The sequence below is a fragment of the Buteo buteo genome, chromosome 12 (genome assembly GCF_964188355.1).
Source record: "Buteo buteo chromosome 12, bButBut1.hap1.1, whole genome shotgun sequence".
Classification (NCBI taxonomy): Eukaryota; Metazoa; Chordata; class Aves; order Accipitriformes; family Accipitridae; genus Buteo; species Buteo buteo.
In genome coordinates, this window is record NC_134182.1 from 23126454 (window position 1) to 23144935 (window position 18482).

General features: G+C 43.0%; 1 protein-coding gene across 1 annotated transcript in view; it reads right to left on the reverse strand.

Moving 5' to 3' along the window:
• Nucleotides 1–1138: 1138 nt before the first annotated feature.
• Nucleotides 1139–18482, reverse strand: part of LOC142038053 (protein ELYS-like) — a 51671-nt gene continuing 34327 nt past the window's right edge. The window contains exons 25-39 of the mRNA XM_075043047.1: nucleotides 18015–18161; nucleotides 17090–17277; nucleotides 16773–16917; nucleotides 16548–16679; nucleotides 15277–15424; nucleotides 15037–15187; nucleotides 14387–14473; nucleotides 13798–14021; nucleotides 12516–12712; nucleotides 10825–11239; nucleotides 8858–8960; nucleotides 7840–7946; nucleotides 7116–7300; nucleotides 2438–4262; nucleotides 1139–1657 (exon numbers count right to left, since the gene is read on the reverse strand). Of these exons, the coding sequence (XP_074899148.1) occupies nucleotides 1281–1657; nucleotides 2438–4262; nucleotides 7116–7300; nucleotides 7840–7946; nucleotides 8858–8960; nucleotides 10825–11239; nucleotides 12516–12712; nucleotides 13798–14021; nucleotides 14387–14473; nucleotides 15037–15187; nucleotides 15277–15424; nucleotides 16548–16679; nucleotides 16773–16917; nucleotides 17090–17277; nucleotides 18015–18161 (4431 nt within the window). The 3' untranslated portion in view covers nucleotides 1139–1280. The remainder of the gene's footprint in view (nucleotides 1658–2437; nucleotides 4263–7115; nucleotides 7301–7839; nucleotides 7947–8857; nucleotides 8961–10824; nucleotides 11240–12515; nucleotides 12713–13797; nucleotides 14022–14386; nucleotides 14474–15036; nucleotides 15188–15276; nucleotides 15425–16547; nucleotides 16680–16772; nucleotides 16918–17089; nucleotides 17278–18014; nucleotides 18162–18482) is intronic.

The window sequence follows — 18482 nt, forward strand, 5'->3', positions numbered from 1 at the left end:
TTAGACTTAGATTTACCCACCTGCCTTCCTTCAACCTGTCTCCTTCAGATCCTTCAGAGGATTTTTGCCTTTCGCTTCCTGCCAAGTCCGCCAGATTTATAACTGGCTGTTTGGCGATGGCTTCGTCGAGAAAAATCTGTTAAAATACGGTATCAACAGCAGGAAAAATTACCAGATCCGTCGCTCAGACATTATGAAGTAAGATACAGAAAACGATACTCTGCAGAAACGCAGAGGAAATAAATAGGTTGCGACAGTTACCGCTCTTGGAACATCTGACCTAGGAAGAATTGCTGTAAAGACGAGAACCACAAAGGTGTGCCTCAAAGCAAACGACCTACCGCCTCTCAGGATGAAGCAGCAGACAAAGCCGCTCATCCCCTGCACCCGCAGAAAGGGGGTACGGAAGCACCGCTGGCTCCCAACCTCCCCCGGCTGCAAAGACGACGTCTCCCTCCCATCCCCGTCCCAGATGAGCCCGGGACTGGCCCTGCCTGCCAGGGCTGAGCAGCTTTCGGAGCTGCCTGCGCGAGCAGCCGTGGGGAGCTGAGCTCGCTTGTGCTCCAGAGACGGGTCACGCACGTCCGGGCCAGCCGGAGCCCCCTCCTCCTCAACCAGCCCCAGCCCGGGCTCGTCCTGCGTAAGCGGCTCTGCAGACCCCTCTCCAGCTCTGTCGACAGGGGACTTCAGCAAAAACGGTAGTTCTGGTGTCCGTCTCCCGAGGGGAAACGTTGGGGGAGCGAGCGATGATAGGAGCAAGGCCCGTTGTCCGGAGCAGAGCCGCGAGCAGTCGCCTCCCCCGGCCCGGCTGCTCTGAGGTGGTTCAGCCGCCCGTCAGCAGCAGCACCACGGTCACCCAGCACCCCTCCGCCTGGCCGGGGGCACACACAGCGAGGACAGCAGGATTCGGGCCACGGTGACCCTCTGGGGTCACGTCTCTGCCACCGCCGCGCTGCGGCCTTCCCTCACGCGGGGTCGGGGAGGTGCCGCAGACTGCCCCGCGCTTGTGCCGCGCCCTGTGAGCTTGCTCGCTGCAGGGCTGCTTGTTAGCGCGAGCCCAGGAGTTCTGCAGAGCTTTTCTCTCAACAGGCCAGATCCCCACCAGAAATCAACACCTAGGCTATTTCGGATTAGTTACATGGGAACCGATGAAACTCCAGCAAATAAATGGATTGCACTGACAACCCTGAGAGTTATCTGCGGCTTTATTGACACACTAGGCATGTTCTTGTAATACGATCCATTACAGATCTTAATATTGCAGCACATTTTGATGGGTTTCACTCTTCAAGCATCATAGGACTGCCACCAGGTCCTTGGGGGAAGGCCTCCTCCTCTGTGCTCTCCTCCAGTGCTAATCGTCTCTTTCTGCCCCGACGCCCTGTTCCTGCTGTAGTCCTGGGTGTGCTTGATTCCTCGTTTGGCTGGGCAGCTCTTTGCTCAGGAGCATGTGTTTTTTCTGGTTTAGCATGTGGGACTCCTCTTATTCTTCTGAACATGAAACAACTAGAGTTTTTACTTACTGCTTCTTTCACAATTTGGGAAATCCTAGATTTATTTTTTCTCCTCGACCTCAACAGAGGGGGTGAAAAGACAAATTGAGAAGACAAGTCCGGGTCTATATCCTTAAGCTGCACAGGATGGTCTTCTTTTCCAGCTAAAATGACAAGGCATTCTTAACATTCATGTACGTTATACATAAACGACGGTGACATTAAATTACAGCTAATAATCAAAAGCACAATAGATTCCTGACATAAAAGGTCCAATTGGGTTTATAAAAAATGTGCAGGTATTCTTCGCCTAGTAACTGCCTCTTGAGATCCATTCTTTTACATTATATAGTGAAACAAAAATAAGCCAGTGTAGCCATTTTACCTGCCCTTACATAATGAAAGATACTATGCTCAAGAGGCATCGACAGTCCTTACTCATCTCAAAAAATATTTTTTTATCATGTACTCCAATACAAAGAACCCCATGAGCAGTAACTTCACTAACAAAGTATATGCCCATGAAAAACAATCCTATAACTAAACAGCTGTATAGTTTGTTGCAAGTTGCAGCTCATGTTAAGTTAAAACATTAACAGAATTTGAAAGCATGTCTCCTTTATTTCTCCACTGGGGGGAAGTGATGACAACCACATATTAAGATATGTCCTCCAGTTTTCAAAACAGATAGACATTCAGCTCATGACAAAAAATTAAGCTTAAATTTCATTTCAGTGTACTCAGATCAGCCTCCTCTCCTGTCTCCACCACAGCTAGCCAGGCAGTCATACAGAGTTCAGAAAAAAGATGAAATGCCTCTTTCCCAATTTTTTATTTCCTATGGTTATACTCTTACCATACTTAAAGCCATCCTCACAAGCTGTTTTCTGTGGTTTACAAAACAGCAATATGCCCTATTTTGCATATAAACATAGTGCACCTACCTTTACATTTCTTTGTCAGCTTTGTGAGAGGAGGAGAGAAAAGGAAGGACTCTTTTTCCTCAAGAGACAGTTTCTGATGCATAGAAGTTTTGCGGGATCTGGCTCTTGTAAAACGATCTGTTAAAGCATGTCCTGATGGGTTTCTGTCTTCAGGCAGCAAAGGACTGTCACCAGCTCCTTGGGGGAAGGCCTTCTCCCCTGTGCTCTCCTCCAATACTGACTGTCTCTTTCTGCCCCGACGCCCTGTTCCTACTGTAGTCCTGGGTGTGCTTGATTCCTCGTTTGGCTGGGCAGCTCTTTGCTCAGGAGCATCCGTTTTTTCTAGTTTAGCATGTGGGACTCCTCTTATTCTTCTCTTAGGAGTATCGAGGATTCCCACTTTCCCACCTGCACACATGTCTTCCTGAGCAGAGAGAGATTCTGTGTCTGCCAGGAGATTTTGTGCCTGCTTCCTAGCACTTCTCCTCGGAGTGACGGGAAGTTTGAATTCTGTTTGAGGAAGCGATGATTTAGACAGATCAAGGTCAGAATTTTCTGAAACTTCTGATGAACTCGTCTTTCTTCTTCTGCCTCTTTGAGTTGCCACCGGTAAAAGGAGTTGGGCACTAGGCTGCACCTCTTGATCCTTGACAATATTTTCCATAAATTGTAAATTAACGCTTTTCAGTTTTCTTGCACTTCTGCTGGGACTGACTGACGTTTTTATCTTATGACCCGTGTCAGTCTGGCCAGTTTCTTGACCTCCTGCTGAACTTTTCCCTCCTCTAGTCCTTTGGGAAGTAGCAGAAGCGATAACGCTACCTTCAGCAAGAGAAGTTTCCTCATTAGCCTCTCCCAAGAGTTCAGCTGCAGCTTCCTTCGCTCTCCTTAATCTTCTTCTTGGAGTAGCGGCTACGGACTGTGTAGGGAGGGACAATGTTTGTCCATCAGAAAGACTGCTTTCTACTTTTCCTGCAGTACTTGGTTTAGGCTTCCTGCCTCTCCTAGGAGTAACAGGCATCACAAGCGTTTGCTCCTCTTGAGCATTTTCTTCCGTTTGAAGACTAGAAGTCTCAGGTGCTTCTTTTGTTCGCCTGCTACTTCTCCTAGGAGACAGTGCAAACAGACCTGGTTTGCCTGTCTTCAGTAGCTGCTGAGTGCCTGCCGATGGAGTACTTAGCCTTCTACTCAGCTGTCCCCTTGCACGTGTTCCAGGAGCGATGCCGTACTCTACTTGACGTACGCTGGTTTCGTCTTCCACTCCTTCCGGCACAGTTCTTAAGGGAGCTTTTGCCTTCTGGAATCCAGTTACCTTTTTACCTATGGTTTCATGAATAGATTGTTCTGCAACTTCAGATGTAAATTCTTTACTTCTTGTGTCTTTGATTGCATCCATTAAGTTCTCAGCAGTAGCTGCCTTAATGGGTTCAGGCACATACGGGAGCGACTCTGCAATATTTTGAGATGCCTGATCACTAGTTACAGTGGACACCGAGTTGGTAACATGTTCTTGGTTTTCAGTATTGCCTACACTGTTGACAGGTTTTTCCTCTGTTGTTGTGCCAGCTGCTTTAGAAGCATCTACTAATGTAGGGTCTCCCATCTCTGCTTCACCTTCTTCTCCTTCCAAGACTAAAGTAAAATTACTCTGAGATAGAAAAAGCTCTCCATCTCCCTCAGCTGCATCACATTCACCATCTCTGTTATCAGGCAAATGACATGCAAACTGTTGCTCTGTACTATCATAGCTGTACTGAAGATTGCCTGAGGGATGTAGTTCACTACATGGTGATGTTTCAGGTGCTTCTTCTGAGGTTTGTGCCTTAACCGCACCATCTTCAAGAACCTAAAGTTAAAAAAGGTCTCTTAATGCAGTATCAGTTACCAAACAGACTAACTTCAGGCTGAGCTAGATGAAGCTGAGGACACTGAAATGCTGCTTTTCCTTTCCGATCACCACCAAATGTAAAGTTAGAAACATACCATGTACTCTCTACTACAGGTAAAAGTTTATGCGTTTAAGGGACAGAGAACAGAGTATCCCGTGTATGCAATCACATGCTCCATTTCTGATACTTCTGTTCATGACTAACGATTTGCCACCACCCGTGAACAAAGTGAGCAGTTTTACAATACAAGCTGTACACCCAGCTGGCAGTAATCATCACATTGCAGTACTTTCCGCACTGACTACAAATCCACACAGAGTGACCGACTCTGCATCTAACGGGGCAAAGTACAACGATGTCCCCCAAGCTTAAAGTTTCGCTCATCATAGGTGTCACCGCAACACTTAGTCAAACTGGCCAGGTATCACATCGCACAACTCAACACCGCACTTTAAGGAATCACTTGGATTGCAGGAGACAACACATAGATTCTAAATACCTCCATCGCAGCCTTTGTAGCTCCCCGTACTGAGCAATTATTCTCTCCTGCTAGAGCCACATGAGACACTCAAGCTTTTATGCTGAGAGCAAAAGTAGTCTCTGTTATGTATTTCAAGTGACGCAGGTGGCCAAGGTAATTTAATCAACGCGTGAAGACCTTTGCCCAACCCTCTAAGTTATAGGGCTAGCCAAAGAGGGCAGAAGGAGGAAGCCACTCAGCGGGAGTCTCCATAGAATCTGCTTATTTTCTTGACTCCTGCCTTGCCAAAAGTTGCTAAAGCATCATCTTTGATCGTATTCTTAAACAGTTGTTCAACCCTAAACAAGACCTGAACGACATGCAGGAGACCTCGCATAGGACCATGCTGGTTTCAGCAGCCCAAGGATATGCAAATTTTCAAAGTCCTCAAACACTATTGGAATTAGCCTGGCAGAGAAGGGGAAGATGCGGGAAGATTTCTCCTCCCTAGGCTGGCTCCCCAAGGAGAAAAGGTAAAAAGTGGAATCATTAACAGTCTCCAGGCGATGGCACCCGAAGGACGGAGATGCCCCCCATAGGCGGGCTTGCCGAGGAAAAAAGCTAAAAGCTGTAATTACTGATAGTTTCCGATGGATGGCTCCCGAAGTACGAAGGTGACGGCAATACCGAGTACAAATACCAGACTAGTTTCACGACCACCAGCAATTCTACCCTGTCATAAGCCGGCGTTACAAAGTGCAACGACAGGGTAACTCCAGCCCGGTTCCCACCGGCCATTAACAGCACGGCAGGGAGCACAGACTGCAAGCGAGGTATTAGCGCAAATTTGAGAACAAGTGCATGGAGTTGCGCAACACGCATCTAGCAACATGCCACGCTTCAAAGCTAAATTCGAGAAATACTAGTCATAGAATCATAGAATCGTAGAATCATTTAGGTTGGAAAAGACCTTCAAGATCATCGAGTCCAACCATTAACCATGCCCACTAAACCATGTCCTGAAGTACCCTGTCTGCTCGCTTTTTGAATATCTCCAGGGATGGTGACTCAACCACTTCCCTGGGCAGCACATGCCAATGTTTGACAACCCTCTCAGTCTGCATAAACTTTCCTTTTATGCTTACAAATCTACGACCAAGAAAGTAGTAAGTAGTTTGTCCTAAATTCAGTGAAGGTAGACAAGCCAAAAAGACACGTTTACGTATAACTCAGTAAGAACCACTCATAACGAAAGCAGGAAAACCTTCACTCTACTGCTACAGGAATGACTGCAGCAGCTTTGTGACCGTCTCACGTACCGGCTCCCTTCTTCCCATCACAAATTCTCCATTTACTCCCATAAGTGAGTGATTTATGTATTCCCAAGTCTATAATCATCTTCTCTAGAGCGTTGTCCTAAACCCCAAAGCCGAGACGAGCGACGTAAGCGACTGCCTATTCAACTTCATCTGAAATCTGCGACACCGAAAAGCATCTTCTGTTGCTTGAGACCAATCTATTTGTGCTACGCCTACCTTTCAGTTTGTATTTCACTCTAACTATTACTAATTCCCGTGAGTACAACCCTACAGGAAATCGACAGCATACTCTATGTGGTACTTAGAGGACATCCACAATGAATCCAAATCACTCATCGGCCCCAGCAGAAGTGAGAACAATGGGGAAAACCTGCCACAACTGAGGAATCTCTGGCTCTGATTTTCAGCCCTTGTGAACAACCTTTTAAAATTCATACTTTACAAAGTTGAGATGTTAAAACCCCCGCATTTTCACACGCACACAAAAAGAGTTTTAGGCAGCTGGAAATATCTTGACACTGAAATTAACTCATTACTGGGAATTCTCTTTATGTTAATAAGGAACAAATAGCAAAGGATCTAAGCACCCAAATCATTCTGAAAATGAGTTTGGTTCCCACGCCATTTTGTCATTTGGTAAATGGCCTCCGGTATTGAAAAGCTGCACTCCCCAGCTTTTCTTATTGTCTTTAACATTAAAACTATTTCTTTTTTTAAGTCAAATAAGAAACATTTACAGTCTAGCAAACCAAATGAAGGCATGGTGATTTTAAAAAATATTTAGGCGGGTTTTGGCACTCCTACAGCTCTCAAAGGCCCAAGTCTTGACAGGTTCTATTCTGTGTTATCGGTACAGCAAATGCGTAGGAGAAAAACCTATCTGCCCTTACCCAACGAGGTTTGGACTTGTGTTACCCAGCTAAAGAAACTGAGACGGTTTTGCGTGCCTTCTAATCCTCAGTTAGACAGGACTGTCCTCAATTTGCAAGGTGTTTTCTCTTTAGTAGAAAATGGGAAAATAGTTTACTTACATTAATTTCCTCAGTTTTAGGAAGATTGTTAGAAACAGTTACTTCTTCCTGTGGAAAAGGAACGTTTCCTTCATCTCCAGCTGCTTCTGGGTTACGTTCTTCAGGTAAATCCACACACTTCCCCTCAAGGCAATTTTCTGAATGAGTACTGACCACTTCCTCGCTGTCAAGGATACGTATCACAGCTGGAAGAGATTTATATCATTTTAACTTAACTGCTCTATAAATGAGATGCGTTTAAGCAACAGGAAGTAACAGAGGGAGCAGGAGCCAAGAATACAGTTCTCCATCCTGCCACATACATCGGGCTTTCCCCAAACGCTAGAAACCAGAACCATCTACCCGGCAGCTAGTAATTCTTCACAGCCTGAGTACTGAGGGATGCATCATCTTTCAAAATAGTAACTCAAGCAGCAGATCCCATAGCACACAAATTAGTAGTGGTGTACAACACCGAAATACATAATGATCTCTCCTTCTAATATTTGACATTCTACCCGTTTTCTCAGTACCTTTATCCAGAACAGGAACATTGGCTATGCATTTTCTACAAGGACTTTCTCTGAGGAGGGTATTCTTCTCTCTACAGTTTAATGAAAGGTAGCAGTAACATGCTAGTACTACTTCAGTCTGAGACACCTGTAGCGCTATGGCAAACTGCATGTTTTACTTGAGGCCTTCAGCTGCCTTAACTCACATAACATCTCCCACATACTGTACGTACATTCACCCTCTGCCTGCAGGGATTCAGAAAGCTGTGGGTTTGTTGCAACTGGTATGGCTTTTTCTTCTGATGAAGAGGACATTTTGGACTCCTGCTGGTTTGCTTCACTGCATGAGCAGAAAGAGAGAAATCCATCACAAAGCTTCAAAACAAACCTTGAAGAGCTTTACAAATTACTTTCTCACTGTAAGGTCTTCCAGTTTCCAAACAGAAAAAAACTAAGGAAAATGAGAAATTCCTTTACCAACACATCGACATTCAATTCCCGACTCATCTTGTGCAACGAATCAAGTACTTAACATTCTTCCCAGCTATCTCACACTGGATAATAACATAACAACAGAGTTGTATTAAAGAATAATATATTCTTTGTCTTCTGTAGAAAGAGTGCAACTGCCATACTCGAGGTCTAGAACCAACTGAACAAAAGTTTGTGCCACTGTAAGTTACCACTTGAAATTAAGGGTTATTTCATCGCTAATGTCTCTCACTAAGCAGTTGCAGCTTTTAAAGTACCTGGTGAGAAAACTGCTTCCCTTTCCAGAAACAAACAGGTGCTAATTGACCACACACAGAAAATAGAAATTAAGTGTATAAAATACTGCCAGAAAGTATTCAAGCCCCACAATAAACCCACTAAAGTTACAGGAATCTCAGGTGTAATTTGCACCGACATAACATTCAGACAAAAGCAGGGCTTCTCTTCACAGTATCTGCTTAGTAACCCCCTCAAACTGTAAAAAGGTGCATATAGCCTGCTGAACAAAATCCTTATCCCGCTACTTTGGGGTCTGCAATGATTTGAGAAAAAAAGGCTCAAACTGACAGCTCGTCAATTTGACTTCTCTTCATGCCACATTAGTTCTGTCCACAGACAGAAAGGAACAGGAAACCTGTTGTATTTAAGAACACAGGAGAGAACCAATACCAGCTCAAAAATCATAGTTTTCAAACACAGGAAAGCCAGCAGTCACATGTTGTGTGAACCTAAAGGTGTATCTATATTTCATAAACTTACCCTTCACTTGCAGTCCCAGAAGTAGCAGCCTCAGCAGCTTTAAACAACCATTTACCATCCTCAGGAAGGGTAAGACGGTCAGCATTTGATTCTTCCACAAATCCTACAAAAACAGACAGATGGGTGACTTCCCTGTTGCACTTAACATCATTTCTTTCAAAATGCTCATATGATTTTCAAGAGAGCCGTAACGCATTTCACCTAGGATGGTGATCTAACAAAATAACGCTACCAAGACTTCAGCTGCACAGAAGGTCTGAGTTCTTCTGTCCAGTAAAACCAGAAGTCTGATGCATAGTTTCCGTCAAGAAAACAACATGGCCATTGACATTCTGTTTACAAACTCAACTTGATATGTTACTGACCTAATACATAAAAACCTCAGGAAACATCCCTCCTTCTTAAAATTGGGTCAGAAGTTTTTCTTATTTCTCTTTGGATATTTAACTCATCCCAGCAATGCTTCTTTCCTTTCCTGATTTCGTTTCCCCTCTTCTACAAGAATGCATCTAAGGTCGTCTCCTGTTCTTTTCTCTAGCGGTTGACTGGTGGTGTTGAAACCCAACTGCTTGCTAGCCTGTTTTTCTCTCAACAGGCCAAATTCTAGAAACACCCTCCTCCTTTTCTTCTTTGTTTCTGCCATCTGCTTCCTCCAGATCCAACAATTACCTTTGCAGACAGTACGCAGGACTGGGATAATTTTGCTAGCTCAGCCCAAACAAGAGCTATACTGACTGCCCCCTAACGCTTCCAGAGGACTGAAATTGTACAGAACTGTTTGTACCATAGTCCGGCAATGACAAACTTTCTTCATAAGGTTATTCTTTAATGATTAGGACCTTATCATTGTTTTTAAGGAAAAGCACCCTTGATTTCTTGTCCAAACACAGGGCAGCTAAAAGCAGACAGGCAAATGTTTTGACCTATCTTACTAGAAACACTCAGACCTGGAGAACCCCTTTTACCCATGTACACGGAGTCCCTGTCTGGGCACTGCTCTTATTGAAAAAGAAAAGGAGCTGAGGAGCTTCAGGAGCAGCAGTCACTCTCCAGGATCCTCCGGAATCATCTCAGGCTTAGGACTGAATCAGGCTGCATATGATGCACTGATACCGGAGTACACGCTCCCCGCTACAAACTGTTTCGAGACCTCGGACGCAGAACTCCGACACTTGCATACCTCTCCCAGGAATAGCAAACTTTTGTTCTAAGGAGCTGAGCGGACTGAGCTCTGTTTGTCCAATCCTGACTGTAGCTGTGTTTACACATCTTCTCCCTGTTCCTGCACCACTGTCATTCCCAGCTCTTCATCACTGCTCACCAGCTAGTGAGCTACATCTCTTCTAATCTGCCAGCAGACCTGCTCATATGAACACATCTTCAGCAGCTGCACTGGCTTGAATGAGTTGAATTGAGCTGAATTACCAAAGACCAGCTGAAATAGGTTTGGAAAAGGCTGCAGAAGCTGTTGAGCCAGCAAAAGGAGCAAACATGGCTGTAATGAGAAGCAGATACACAAGCAGACTCACTTCCCAAAGAAAACTACTTAACTGAGCACTAACGAGGGGGGTAAAAAAACAAAACAACAAAAAATTACCTATCTAGTCAAAGCACGCCATAGGCTAAACGTGCTGTAAAAAAACCTGCAGCCTACAGAAGTCCCCCTAAAACAGAACCAGAAGCCTAAGTTTTCAGCTTGTACCCCTCTCAAAACTCCCACAAGTCGCTGCTGCCTCTCCGCTGCAATTACACACAAGAAATGCCAGCCAAAAGCAGTATACATGCAGAATGTCCACGAGACCTAAAAAAGGGCTCAAAACACAGTGGCAATTTTGAAAGCCTAGGACAAGGAAGTGCCTCGGACATTTGTGAATGCTCATCATGGACTGTTGCACCCGTCAGTAATTTAGCCTTTTGAAGACATTTGAAAAATGCAGAAGCTTAGGTTATCATAGCAGGAAACACACCAGCTGCTTTTCTCAGTTCTGATGAATCTGGTTGTCCCATCGGGAAGGGTTTCTCTTCAACTATTTCACTGTCTTCCTCCTTCTCCAGTTCTTCAAAATCGGCAGTTTCTTCAGCGGAAGAATTAGCTGGATTAGCAGCTATAAAGATGACTTCATCTTCAAAATCGCCAGGTGATTTTGCATCATGATACTCCAAAGCAGCTTGGTCTGACCTGGCAGAGAAGTTACTGTTTTCTTTGCTGACATCCGTTTTCTCCAAACCGTCTCCAGACTCTTCCACTTCAGCACCACCTTCCTTGGGATTGCTCAGAGGAAACAGAGCTGGTTTATCTCTACTTTCCGACCAAGCATCCTCCACCACTCCGTGATGATGCTCAGATGAAACTCCAGATGGTGCTTTGTTATCTTCCGTTACCTTTATTTTTTAAAAAGAAAGTTCACAATCAAGATCACACATATGCTTTTTGTCAAAGCAAGACAAAAAAAAAGAACATATATATATTGATATTTGTCAGTTTTGCAAGTGTCGCCTTAAGCAAGGCGCTACAAAATTAGTTCTCATGCTAGCACTATCTTAGCTTTTAAAGCAGAGTGTAAAAACCAATCCCACTGTTGACTGCTTATTGAGTTTCCACAACCTTGGAGAATTAAGATGAAGTGGGCCTTGTAAGTGCTTGCTTACCCTGTCATCTCAAGGCTGTTCATTGGGTTCACTACTGTGTTTTCAAGAAGAAGGAGCTTTGCATACCTAAAATCATAACTCCAAGATTTCTCTTTTTTTATGCTTGCCTTTTCAGCTTGTATGCACTACTAACATATTTTAGCGTTCACTATGCCTGTGGCGTGGAACAAGTAAATTAATCCGGCCACACTGCACTATTACTAAGAACTTCCTACAGGAGAGAGAGCCTCTTCTTACAGTTGAGTAGCTCTTTATAACAGGCAATAACAGGTACGATAAAAACAGGTTAAGACAATTTGTTAGTACAGGTACGGAAAGCTCCTCCAGGTAGATACTAGCTTTGGAACATTACTTTGGCAACTGCATGACGAGCTGAATCAGGGAAGCCACCTGACAGAACAAAAGGAGGAGCAGAAGGGGGCAACTTCCAGGTGGACAGACTTCATTTGACAACTACACAAATGCTATCGCTGGTGCAAGGCAAGAAGCAAAACCAAGAACTTTAGGGCTAGAGAAGAGACAGCCATACAGCTCTCTTCATCGGCAGTCTATTTTTACCATAACTTAAGGAAACCCAGGCCTTGCAAAAAGAGAGACTGAGAGTAAATGCAGCTCATGACTTTTGTTGCTTTCAGAGGTGTTTCATTCACAAAGCTTAGCGAACCCAAACAACTGACTCAATCTGTATTCCTTACCCTCCTGCCATACCACCATTTCAAAAGGTATAGCGGGAAGCTGCACACATGCAATTTGGAACAATCACAGCGCCTAGTGATGCTGGAGTAAAAACCACCAAGGTGGCTGGTATTTGTTAAGAATATGTTCCTGCAGGCAGGTGATGTTACAGAAGGTCTAACATAACCTTTTTGGACCAAATTCAAGTCTGCCGTTCTGATTTGCTATTCCAGTTCTCAATATAAGGAGTATTGGAAAACTTGAAAAAAACTAAATCAAATCACAGTCTGTAAAGCCTTTAACTATAAAGATCACTAACTACAGGCCAGCTTACCCCAACAGTCCATTTTGCATTCAAGTTCTCTTCCCTGAAAGATACTCTACGCTCCTTTGCTCGTAGAGGAGGAGGTAGAGATCGTCCTGGAGATGCAGAAGGAGTTGCTAGGGGTGTAGTGCGAAGGCTGGATCTGAGAATAGACCAAGGAGTAAACGCAGGAAAAACAGAAGCAGCTGTGGCCAAAGCTTTTGTTACTGTTGATAACGGCTTTGGTCTTGCAACTGTAAAGCAAGAGGGGAAAAAATATCAGCCTTGTGTGATCAAAGTCATGGTCAGTTGTCCATTGTATTTCCCTCCTCTAAAGAATTACCTTCTCTTGAGACTGATGAAGGCAAGTGGTAAGGCTTGGCTCTCTCTCTGGCCAGCTTCCTTTGAACTCTAGGAAGGATCTTGCCACATTGGTGCAATGTAGAATTCCTGGCAACTGCTCTCTCTCTCAAGCCAGGCTCACGATCATTCTGATGAACAAAAAGCATAAAGCAAGAAGGTAACTGATTACAAGAAGTTCACTGCACACAACTAAAGTATTAGTTCAAATTAAACCGAGTTTGTACCAGCAGAGAGGACAAAGTTTAGCCTCTGCACTGCTGTTTTTTCCAAAGGGACAAAAAACTTAATGGTATAAAAACCATGCATTTTATGTTTCTTATGAATCTATTGGCTTCTTTCTTCTTTTTTTTTTTTTATAATTAATGCAACATAAAATGTTAGCGTTCAAACTAACTTCCTGAAGAAACAAGGATATGGCATCTTCTTGTCACAAGCATCAATACGTAGAATCCCTGCAAAAAGCCATCACTGAATTTGACAGAGACTGACATCGCTTAACTGGCATCACTTACGTTGTCATTCCCTTAAGTGGATTAAGAAACTAAAGCATATACCTTCTTGCTTGTCGGCATGCAAGTCAAACTCCACAGAGCTATCGAGCACTTAGACAATGAGATGGTTAAGCTACAAATTGCATCTCTAAGGATCTATGTGTACTCAGAAGTCCAATTTTTAACTTACACTCGTTTTTATTGCATGGAACAAAGTATTTCACAAAGCTATGGGACAATGTGCGTACGGCAGTTAACTTAGAACTAAACTTTCCCTCTTCAAGACTGTTCCCAACGTCCTGCATCCAAAAGGATTCTACGTCCAATAACCACACGCATGCGGAAAATATTCCACAGTCTGAATCGAACAGGGTTTGTGTTAAATACTTTGGTGGTTTCATGTTAAACAAAGTTTACAGGCTTTTGCTTCGGTTGGTTGATCCTGTTTTCTAAAACACAAACCTTAACCACAAGAGGTGTCTCCAGTAAATTCAGCTCCGATGCTCTTGAAAAATTCTTTTGTGAGATGGAACCAAGCATATTTGATTTCAATGGGCTGGATGCCATGAATGAAGTAGAAGCGCTGCATGGTGACTGCCAGCTACCACCCTGTGCTGCAGAACTTGAAGGAACAGGACGAACCACCAAATCCGGCAATCTGTGAAGATACACAATTGAAAATATGAACATAAATAAATACATGAAATAAAATCTTGAGCTGCACTCAAGACATCTGAGATGATACATAACAAAAACATTCAATGAACAAGAAATACAGGTGAACCCGCACTGCTGGGCTGATGGATCAGGCCCATGAACAAGTTACAGGCCTTCTCTTGTTTTTTCATGATTTCGTGACATGTCACACTTAATTTCCTAAATCCCTGCCATCTGAGGCAAGAGTAATGCAATTTTACGTTGCACCAGTGATGTAATTCTCATGTCAGAAGAAAATTCCTCTGCATTTCAATGCTGGGGCCACTTCAAATTCTCCACTTAGTTGTGTCCCCAAGCCGACCTTTTCTTTAACAGGTACAAAGCTAAATTTTGTTAACGGGTGTCCCAACAAATGCGTCGGGCAACTCTGCATCAGGGAGAGGACGTGTTATGACTGGTGGTTCTGTAGCTCTAGGCCTAGAATTAAAAGGAAAATGTAACTGACTTGCACTCCCCTCAAGTCCAAACGTACCAGAATTCAAGTTTCACCTTGAATATACTACCTCTAGGAAAATCATCTGACAACTGCTAGCTTCTTTTTTGCTCTTTATAATTCTGCCTGGTTTTGAGTGAAAAAAAAAAGAAAAAGGCAGAAACGAAGCAGAAGCTGGGCACAAAGTGGTAAAAGATTGCTATTTGATCACACAATCAAGTCTACCAAAACCTGTACACCAATAGCTTGTTGGCAATCATGGGTTTCGTTTCAGCTACCTTAAATTCTGTAAACACTTTTACTGTAATGTAAATAGATGTATTCGCATAAATGAGACTATCATAGCAGAAGAACTCTCGCTCCAAGTATTACTTAAGATGAATCGATTCTTAAATGTTATATCTTGTAGGTGCAAAAAAAGCCAAAGAAAGCTTTATTCAGGTGCCCCTTCCCTCCAAAACACTAACATAATTCAAGTGGATTTCTCTCTCTCTCCCTCTCTCCAAACACGCAGCTCAAGACTAAACTTTGTTAAAAGGCTGCTTACCTCTCACGGCATGAGCAACTGGTTTCCTGCTCATTTCCTACCCCTACTTCTCCAATTTTGGACAATACATTACTGATGAACGTTGCTCTTGTACGCACATTTCCTGCATTTGCTTGTTTTGTTACTGTTGATAACGGCTTTTGTCTTGCGCCTGTAAAGCAAGAGGGGAAAACATATCAGCCTTGTGTGATCAAAGTCGTGGTCAGTTGTCCATTGTATTTCCCTCCTCTAAAGAATTACCTTCTCTTGAGACCGATGAAGGCAAGTGGTAAGGCTTGGCTCTCTCTCTGGCCAGCTTCCTTTGAACTCTAGGAAGGATCTTGCCACATTGGTGCAATGTAGAATTCCTGGCAACTGCTCTCTCTCTCAAGCCAGGCTCACGATCATTCTGATGAACAAAAAGCATAAAGCAAGAAGGTAACTGATTACAAGAAGTTCATTGCACACAACTATCTCTGCTATTTCTAATTAGTGAATACATTTCCTCCACAGATACTGTATAATACCGCCACTGCACAGAGGAGCAGCAAGTTCTACTCCTTGGCACACACCAATTCCACCTGGTAATTTCAGCAAAGGGCAAGGCAGACTAGGATAAGAACAGAACCTACAACTTCAAGTTGAAACAATTCTGGCACTCGGCAGAACCTCACTCCGATACGCTTGTTCTCACCTGCAATTTTCAAATGGCTTACGAAATAGCAGGCTTTCCCTTGTTTTTCCTGAAACACCAATGTCCGAGATGACTGAATATTCAGGGCAACTGCAAATTACAGTGGACGCAATGATGTGAATATTAAAACAAGTAAGAAAAGGCTACCTACACACACCTTCTGGCCAAATGAAAGTTTTCAAATGCAGGACCTAAACCTTCCAAGACCACCTTATAAGTGCGATCCACTGGAAAACTATGGTTCCGGAACACAGAAAATGTATCACAGATTCATAACAGAAGTTCGCAAAACGCAAAATTTAATGTGTCTGTTTTGAGAAACAGAAGTTAGATAAGAATTTCTGTCATCAAAGGGGTAAAACAGAAGTTGTGGAGTCGCAGAGCTCATGCTATAACTGGAGGAAATAAAAAGAAAACCAAACCAGCACACAGATTTTACCTGTGCATTGGCATCCAGACTGCTCTCAGCTAGAAAAATAAAGTTGTGTGCAAGATTCAAGAGGTGACATACAACATACTCTTCATGCCACAGAAAGGAGTGACACAAACAGCGTTCGGCAATCTAAACCATTATTCCTTAGATGCAAACAAACTATTTTAAGTGGAGTCAACAATGGTCTGCAACACTTAGTTTATAACTTCACGCAGTAGCTTTGGAGTAGTGAAATATTTTGTTCAACTTTTAGGTTCAGCTGGAACGGAAAGTGTAGAAACTTATTCCTAGTATTTCAAAGAATGGTATAAAAACCAAAGCGTTGATTTTTATTTTATTTACTACCAAAAATGGTTAGTAACACCTAACAGAAACCTGCACACTTGACAGAACTTTCACGCTTACCGTAAGATTAACGTTCATTGAACGATTCGACTGCAGCGCTGGGATATAGTTGGCACGCTGCACATGGTGGTCTAAAGGAAATCTAAGATTCCGGACAGCAGCATCGCTCTGTAAAATCTTCTCCAAACACTCCTATGAGAAATAACACATTTCAAAAATCTGTTATGATTCTGCCTCTTCTCTTTTCAAAGAGACCATTAAGATTTTTTTCGTGTCCACACTTACTTGTTCAGTGCCTGTGAAAGGTAGCTTCAGTAAGTCTTCCATTAGTCCCATCTCCTGACAGATTTCATACACGTGTTTTAACAGCTCTTCGATGTTTAACCTGGTGGCATGTTGCTGCAACAGACCCCAAGCCTCCACCACGCACCTGTAATTCAATTTTTTGAGATGTAAAGGAATATTAATAGTATCACCAAAAAGATGCCCCCAAACGACTGTATTCAGAGTTTAAAGGGAATTTAGGGCATGGTGATTCGCATTAGTTGTTCTCCACCTTTCACAATATTGGAATGCCAAAACGGTGGGATAGGTTTCTTTACCTATTGGACAACAACACCGTGAGGAAAAGCCGCACTTCACTGCTGCTTGACATTGCTGGCTTCATCATCTGTATGTATCTGAGGGCTCGCCTACGCTCTCCTTGGCACATCAGGGATTGAATAATTCTCCTGTGCTGCCATGACACAGTTTTGATTGTGGCTGGATGAAAGAGCAGGGCCAGTGAATTCTGTAGAGGTTAGAGGTCAGGTGTATTATCATATGCACGTGCACGCACGCCACAAGAACATTCAAAAGTATCTTAAGTAAGGGTGGACGTGTGTCAAATAAACTTAGATGACTAACTACTGTAGATAAAAATTCTCAAGTATTTGCAAAAAAAATAATCCAGTTAGCCATACAGAACAAAGCGAGTGTTTTAAAAGGAGTAATTCACACTTTTCCAGAGTAACCAAATCTCTGTGTACAAACACCACTTTCTATAAATACATTACTAAATAATAAGCTATTCTCCCAGACAAACAGATATATTAACTTTGTGACAGGCAAAGAACAACCTTCAGCATCAGAAAGAACATGAATTAGGTTGAACAGTCACTTCTGCAGTCTTCTGCCTCAAACCTTGCTGCTATGATCATAGTTTTAATATTTAAAGTACCTAAAACACTGTCTTTGAGAAAGCGCTCCATCGGTCTGCTGGAAGCAACCTAAATGGATGGCTTTGAAAACTCAAGTATCAAGCATGATTAAAGTTGATTTCTTCTTTGTTTTAATCCATTTCCTGTCAAAGTGGCTAAAAGAGAATTTCAGATTATAACTTATTGCTAAAGATGTCGAAGCAGTATGACAAAAGGGCTTCTAATGTTGTAGCACCTGTTATTAGCTAAGCACCGATTTTTTAAAATCATTTTACAGATTACAGCTTTGGACTGTAAGGGATGTCTAACTGAACTGTAACGTACTTACTTCGTAATCATTGTGATCTAGAAGCCAAAAACCTTCAACAAGCTTAACAAGTCCCCAAGGGATAGCAAAGGCAGTTGGGAAGGAGTCGATTGAAGTCTCTGTTTTATTCGGAAAGGAACGCGTGATATCTAGCAGCAAGTAAATTGTCTGACATCAAGTATCTAGTTAAGGCTAATCAATTTGGAAGACCAAACACTTATCACATCACGTTTCGAAAAACACAGTGAAGTCAGGATATACAAGTGGTAGGAAGCAGAAAATACTGCCGTATTAGTCTTGCCATTTTGAGCTATTCTAACTTGAGGACGGTCAGGTCCTAACCACAAAACTGCATTCTGAATAAATAGCCACAAAGAAATACTCTTTGATTTCTGTAAGGCATTCAGAAAGGTTAACTTTAGATACTTAAATACTTCCGTTGTTACAAACTCAGGCTCCCTCTTTAGTCACTGGAGCTACCAGTTGGAC